The 7,500-nt window shown below is 33.5% G+C and overlaps 1 protein-coding gene across 1 annotated transcript in view; it reads left to right on the top strand.

Annotated features, from left to right (window-relative positions):
* Positions 1–7,500, top strand: part of khdrbs3 (KH domain containing, RNA binding, signal transduction associated 3) — a 278,892-nt gene that overhangs the window by 194,029 nt on the left and 77,363 nt on the right. The window contains exons 4-5 of the mRNA XM_056479532.1: positions 1,688–1,834; positions 4,856–4,995. Coding sequence (XP_056335507.1) covers positions 1,688–1,834; positions 4,856–4,995 — 287 coding nt within the window. The remainder of the gene's footprint in view (positions 1–1,687; positions 1,835–4,855; positions 4,996–7,500) is intronic.

Genomic DNA, 7,500 nt, shown 5'->3' with positions numbered 1-7,500 from the left:
ATTGATTTTTGGTCACCTGACGTCACAAACGTAATCTAACTTAATATTAACGTCTTATGTTGTTATGTGCTTGCTGGGACATTACAGAGATTTTCCAGTATTTCTCTGTTGCAATCAGGAGATCAAAAGTATTAACTCCGTAAAAAGCCAAAGCAAAGCAAGCACTACCAGATTTCTATGCTATAAATACAGCACTACAACCTACAAAAGAGGAGATCGACTTAGAATGTAACCTACATGTTTCTTACCTTATTTTTACTTACCTTATTACGTGCTCTATCGTCAACCGTCTTTGCTCTGCTCAGTGACAGGTTGATGACTGCCGACATACTGAATCTTTAAAGTTATAAATGTTTAAATAGGCACTGTATGTCACGATTGTGGATCTGTCTGTTCCTCTTTGATGAGTCTGTGTGGGTGTGTTTGTGTGTGTTCGTGTATGTGTGTGTGTGAATCGCATGGCTGTCAGTTGTGTTTACATGTCATCAGCTGGGTAGTCACGTGAACGACTTTCACCGGCACTTACCGTTGCGTATCACCACTCAGCTGATAATCAGCGCACCACAGGTGCAGCGCATTACTGCGCCTGTATCTGTCCAGCGTTCCTGTCTCACATTGTCAGTTCGTTGTCCCCACGTTTGTGTCTGTTCTGTCAGGCTCCCATCGCTGAGTTGCTAGTGGTGAGTTGCTGAGTGAGCTTTGTGTCATTGGACTTTGGGTCTTCTCTGTTGACTGCTCCATGAACTTGTTACCTGCTCTTGTATTCTGTTTGATTTCATTGAGATATCCATCGACTGCTGGCTTCGCTTACCTGTCATCTTCTAGTGATCATCACACCGCTGTTGAGCTCTGTTTGATTCAAATAAATCATCTGTTATACTTGGGTTCCCTTGATTTTGTGACACTATCCTTATAAATAAACTGCGTAGTTGCAATCTAAACAACTACAGTCTCAAAAGTACATTATGTTGTCCAACAGCTGCACTATTTGTCAAACTGTAGTGAGTTTATTGATCTGCTGTCACTCTATGTGGGTGGAGTAATACACAAGAGTGAAGAGGCAGCATGAGTGATGTTATTGCAGAATAACGCACATCTTTCAGTCAGATTTAAGAGCCAGACAGAACTGTTATATAAATATATATCTCAGCAGAACAGAGATTAAAGTATTTGTTTCAATTTTGTCTGTGATCTAGTAGTGAAACCTCATATAGGCAATACGCTGTCTTACAATAACATTGAACACTCACGTGCTTCAATTGCCATCATCAAACAATGACCCAAGTGCTGCCGCCAACGTCAGTGGTGGGAAAAATGGCAGGGGTATGTTACATACATTGGCAACTCGGCATTTTATACTGTAGAATGCCTAGGCAATGTATAAAGTAGCAACCATTTCATACTTTGATATTCGATTTTAGGCATACTTTATATTTCCTAGGCATTCTAAAGTATGGCAGATTTCAGACATTGCCGGTAACATGTTGTTTTGCATTTATTTGATGTGAAGTGTAGTAAAAAGTGTAAAGTTCTGAAACATTATTTACATTTAAAATGACTGTTTTCTGTTTTAATACATGCTGTTTATTTTAATGAATGCAATGTACTCCCATGAAGCAAAGCAAAATTTTCAGCATCAGTGTGGAAATACCTAAAGGTTTCTTTTGTTTTTCATTTACGTTAATAGGAGGAAGAGCTGCGAAAGAGCGGAGAGACAAAGTATCATCACCTGAATGAAGATCTCCATGTGCTGATCGAGGTGTTTGCTCCTCCGGCGGAAGCGTATGCTAGAATGGGCCACGCTCTGGAGGAGATCAAAAAGTTCCTGATTCCGGTACGTCTGTGCTGCTATTACAGTGTCAGTGTGTTATTACAGTACGCAGAACACAAGCTGAGCATCAGCATATGTTGCCTTATTACCTTCAGACCAAAAAGTGTTATTTTAAAGGGGATCTGTTACGCCCTTTCTGCAAACCGTAAAATTGTACTTGTGATCTAGAAAGCTCAGGTTCGAGTATGGTGAATCACGGTTCCACAAAAGAGATAAGAGCAATGCAAAATCAAGGTAAAGCTATGTGGTTGCAGTGCACTTATCTTTTACATTTGCTTTTGAAGAAACGATTGCTCGGGATTAGTTCAGTGATTGGCTAGATGAACTGTACGAGAAGCCCCGCCCTCTCATGGATGTTTACAAGAAGGATGTGTAACTGAAATGTACAACAAAACATCCACTTGTTAAGTGTGACGTTACGTGAAGCGGCTTCCGGGTCCAATCGCTATATCAAACTGTATGGGGAGACTGAACAAATGATAATAATAAACGTTTACAAAGCAATGTAATACTTTCGAAAATAATGATCGCAATATGTATACAGTTGTATACAAATATTTCCCAAATGATGTTTAACAGAGCAAGGACATTTTCACAGTATGTCTGATAATATTTTTTCTTCTGGAGAAAGGCTTGTTTGTTTTATTTCAGCTAGAATAAAAGCAGTTTTTAATTTTTTATAAACCATTTTGAGGTCAAAATTATTAGCCCCTTTAACCTGTATATATTTTTTGATACTCTACAGAAAAAACCATCATTATACAATAACTTGCCTAATCACCCTAACCTGCCTAGTTAACCTAATTAACCTAGTTAAACCTTTAAATGTCACTTTAAGCTGTATAGAAGTGTCTTGAAAAATATCTAGTAAAATATTCTTTACTGTCATCATGACAAAGATAAAATATATCAGTTATTAGAAATTAGTTATTAAACTATTATATTTAGAAACGATACACACAACGCTGACAGGACACTGGGAACACTGGACAGACTGGAAGGAAACAGAGTAATGGTAAGTACAAATGCTAAGATCAAAGGGGAGTGATAACCAGGAGGTGTTTCACTCAGAGTCCGCTTCGTAGGAACGAGACCGGACAATGAGTGAAGTGAGGTGTGTGCTTTTATAGTGTGCTAGAGTGATTGGGTGCAGCTGTGCGTTATTAGAACGCAGGTGAAGGTGCTCGTTACGTGATACTGGTGGAAGAGCCTGGCCAATCCGTGACAATATATATATGTATATATATATGTATGTATGCATGTATGCATGTATGTATGCATGTATGTATGTATGCATGTATGTTTGTATGTGTGTATGTGTGTATATATATATATATATAATGTATAGTGTGTATATATATATATATATATATAAATATCCATACCTAATACCCGATTGCCAGAAACAGATAAATTTTTTATAATTTTTTTTAAATTTTGGTGTCGGTGATGCAGCAAGTCCAGAGACTGTCATGTACAACATGAGTTTATATAAAATTCACTTTAATGTGTGATATGACTAAAAGGGGTCATCAACAAATATTTTCTCAATTCAAATGAGTAGTGGAGTGGACCCGGAAACAGTATTCCATTTGTCACTACTTAGCAAGCGGATACCCTTAGTAATGTATTTCATATTCTCATACAGCGCCCTCTAATGTATTTGTCATTTAAAATGTGCCACGAAACGTACCGAGCAACGTATTTTAGGTTTCGGAAAAATGTAAGCCGAGTCACATATTTCCAATGAGCCTTGGCTGATTTACTACTATATATATCCTTTTGATTAGAATTATATTACACTAAAGAAGCACCTCTGGATCTAAGTCACAATTATTAGCCCTCATGTGAATTTTTGTTTCTTTTTTAAATATTAATAGATTAATAGAGCAAGGGATTTTTCACAGTATTTTCTATAATATTTTTTCTTCTGGAGAAAGTCTTATTTGTTTCGTTTTGGCTAGAATAAAAGCAGTTTTTAATCATAAAAAAACATATTAAGGTCATTATTATTAGCTTCTGTAACACAGACAACTGAAGTTTAGGATCCACTTGCAGGTTTATTCGAAGTCAAGAAATCAATGGTCAACACAGGTGCAAACAGATGTATAAAGGCAGTCCAGAATCGTGGTCAAATGTAACAGGCGAGAGGTCAGAAGGTAGGCGGCAGACAATAAGAAAAGTAAACAAGGCAAAGATCAAAACAAGAGAAACAAGACAAGGAGAAACGCATTGTAATGTCACTTTACAGATAACAAGACTCGGCAATGGAAGTGAGAGAGTGTGCTGTATAAATAGTGTCTGTAATCAGTCTAGAAGCTACAACAGCTGTGGGAGTCTAATCAATGGAAATGAGGAAGCATGTGTGTGTGAACGGAGTGCATGTATGAATATGTAGTCCATGAATGGCGGATTTGCAGTCCATAGGTTATTGTGTGTGAGATCCTGCGATCTAGGAAGTTACGATCGCTGGTGATCGTGACAGCTTCCTTAAGCAATGTTTTTTTTTGATTGTCTACAGAACAAACCATCGTTATACAATGACTTCCTAATTACCTTAATTAAGTCTTTAAATGTCACTTTAAGCTGAATACTTGTAATTTGAAAAATATCTAGTCAAATATTATCTACTGTCATCATGGTTAAGAGAAAGGAAATCCGTTATTAGAAATGACTTATTAAAACTATTATGTTCAGAAATATTCTTTCCGTTAAACAGAAATTTGGGAAATAAATATACAAGGGGCTAATAATTCTGACTTCAACTGTATATACTGTATGCAGGCACAATATAGACTTTATGTGTGTAATATCTCACAGTAACATCTGTTATGCTAATGAAAAACTAAATTAAGTGTTTATGTTTATATTCAGACTGTTTCCTCTCAGGAAAAAAACACATGTTGGTGCATGTTTAGGGTTGCAGGGTGCATATATTTCCCCTTGAAAAACAAGTGGACCATTATTTCACATTACAGCTCATTAAGTAGTGGCCATATGTTTGTGTGTGTGTTTGTGTTATAGGACTACAATGATGAAATTAGACAGGCTCAGCTACAAGAGTTGACGTATCTGAATGGTGGCTCGGAGGATGCCAAAGTCCCAGCGGCGAGAGGCAAAACCAGCACACGAGGAAGAGGAACACCAGCGCCAGGAACACACAGGTACTACTGAAAATACTGCACTCTTTCAGGCATTTTTTTATTTTGAAGTACTAAAATGAAGGTGAGACACTGTACACTGTAAAATTTGTACTGTAAAATGTATGGTAAAGCACTGGCCCTTATTAATTACTCACCCTTATTAATCAAATTACCCATTAAATTGTATTTTATTTGTACTTTAAATTGTGTTTTATTTATTTTTTATTTAATGAAATATTTTATAATTAATCGATTCCAAAATAAAAGTTTGAATTTGATTATATATGTGCATGTGTATTTATATAAGTATAAACATGTTTACAACACAAAGATTTGCAAGCCAAAAAAGTTTATTTAAATGAATGTTTATTATTTGCTATTTTTATTAGATACAAATATTTTAAATTTAAAAATAGATAAAAAAAATTATCTCAAACATTGTATAATATTGTATATATACACATATATATATATATATATATATATATATATATATATATATATATATATATATATATATATATATATATATATATATATATATATATATATATATATATATATATATATATATATAATAAATATGTAAATGCATATTTTGAAAGCAAAAATAGATTGACAGCACTAATTAATATGTAATTTGCCTAATTATATAGAATATTTTATTCTACAAATATTGTACAACAAAAATATTTGCTTAAAAAAATAAGTTTTAACTGTTGAAAGCATTATTTATATTATTTATTCAATTTCCCATTAAATTGTATTTCAAGAGTCCACACTTAGATATTGTTTGACAACTGTTAGCAGGTTTGGCATGCTGTCCCGGGAGAGAACCCTGAGCTCGGAGATAGTTGAGGCCAGGGCTCCTGCCTGGTCCATAGAGCATATGAGGGGAGTACGAGATCGGTGGTTCTCGAGAGCTCCCCGTGGTAAAGGAAGAAAGGAGGAGAAGGGGTGGATGGGGGGTTTCTTCGGAAAACGAAGATAAGAGAGTAGTTCTAGCTAGGCTACTTATAGTGAGTTGGGGTTAATCTGATTGGCTAACTAGTGAATGTAGATGAGTGCCCAGCTGCAGTCAATCATATCACGTGCTCCTCTCGAAATTAGTTTGTGAAACTTCACTTTGAATTGTACTTAATTAAATTATATTTAAATTGTGTTTTGAATTGCATTTGTATTTTAAATTGTATTAAATTTAATTGTAAAAAAAAAAACATTATGAAATATTTCCCTTATAACTGATAATATTTTTAATTATGAAGTGATAAGAATAAATATTTTAATGTAATACGTGAATAAAAACAATGTTTTAATTTTTGACATGTAAATATATGCACATGTGGGCATATTTAAATAAACAGTGCCTCATTTGCATATTTAAACATAACATTTTTAGAAAATTGTAATTCAACAAATGTTTGCAATTCTTAATGGAATTCATTGATTGAGGAAAATAAAGCTATTTCCCAGTACTGGGTTGCAGCTGAAGGGCATCCGCTGTGTAAAACATATGCTGGAATAGTTGGCGGTTCATTCCGCTGTGGTGACCCATGATGAATAAGGGACTAAGCCGAAGGAAAATAAATGAATAAATGAATGAATGAATAAATGAATGAATGAATATAAAGCTATAACTGTTTATTGTTAACTCTATTGTCATGCAGTCTTGCATGTCTTGACTTAATATCCATAAAACTATTTTAGTAGGTAAAAAGTCCTTTATTTTTTAAAATGTTCTTTCTAAAATGTTTTCACTGATGCAAAACCTGTAGTTTGAAGAATTTTCATATTTCAAACATAAACTGAGAGAAGCAGGAGGAATGTAAACAAAGCCTATTAACTCTGTATTCTATTCACCTTCTTTCTTCATTGGAGTTTTTTTTCACTGTTTAATGAGAAACGGATTTGAAACTCTGCTGAGAGTTTAATGCAGTGTAACTGGCAGATTTTGTTCTCACTCGGACTGGCACTAATGTCATTTCCTCAAATCGGTCTCATTTTCATCATAGTTGGAGAGGAAAATTCAATCAAACCATTAAAGTAATCTTCCATTTGAGGATAGAATATAATCAGCGGCGTATTGTTATTTAGTAAATGAAAGTAGACCAGACTGTCTGTCTGTCTGTCTGTTAGTTAAAGATGATTTGATTCTAAAATGAAATATCATATTAGTACACTCAATACTGTTCAAAAGCAAAAAAAAAAGAAAGAAAGAAAAAAAATACAACAATAGTTTTACCCATTTATTTGATTAAATATAAAATAAAACAGTGTTATGAAATTCTATTTTAATTTAAAATAAGTTCTCTATATGAATTCTTAAATGAAAATGTATTTATCAAAATATAATAACAATAACAACAACAATAATAATAATATAAATTATTATTATTATTATTATTATTATTATTGTATTAATAATAATAATATTAATAATAATAATACAATTAATAATTATATTATTAATAATATTATTATTATTAATAACAATAATAGTTTTTATTAATAATAATAATAATGTAA

Source organism: Danio aesculapii, chromosome 19 (assembly GCF_903798145.1).
Source record: "Danio aesculapii chromosome 19, fDanAes4.1, whole genome shotgun sequence".
Taxonomy (NCBI): Eukaryota; Metazoa; Chordata; class Actinopteri; order Cypriniformes; family Danionidae; genus Danio; species Danio aesculapii.
Note: the sequence above shows the minus strand (reverse complement) of the source record. Positions and strands in the feature narration are given on the sequence as shown.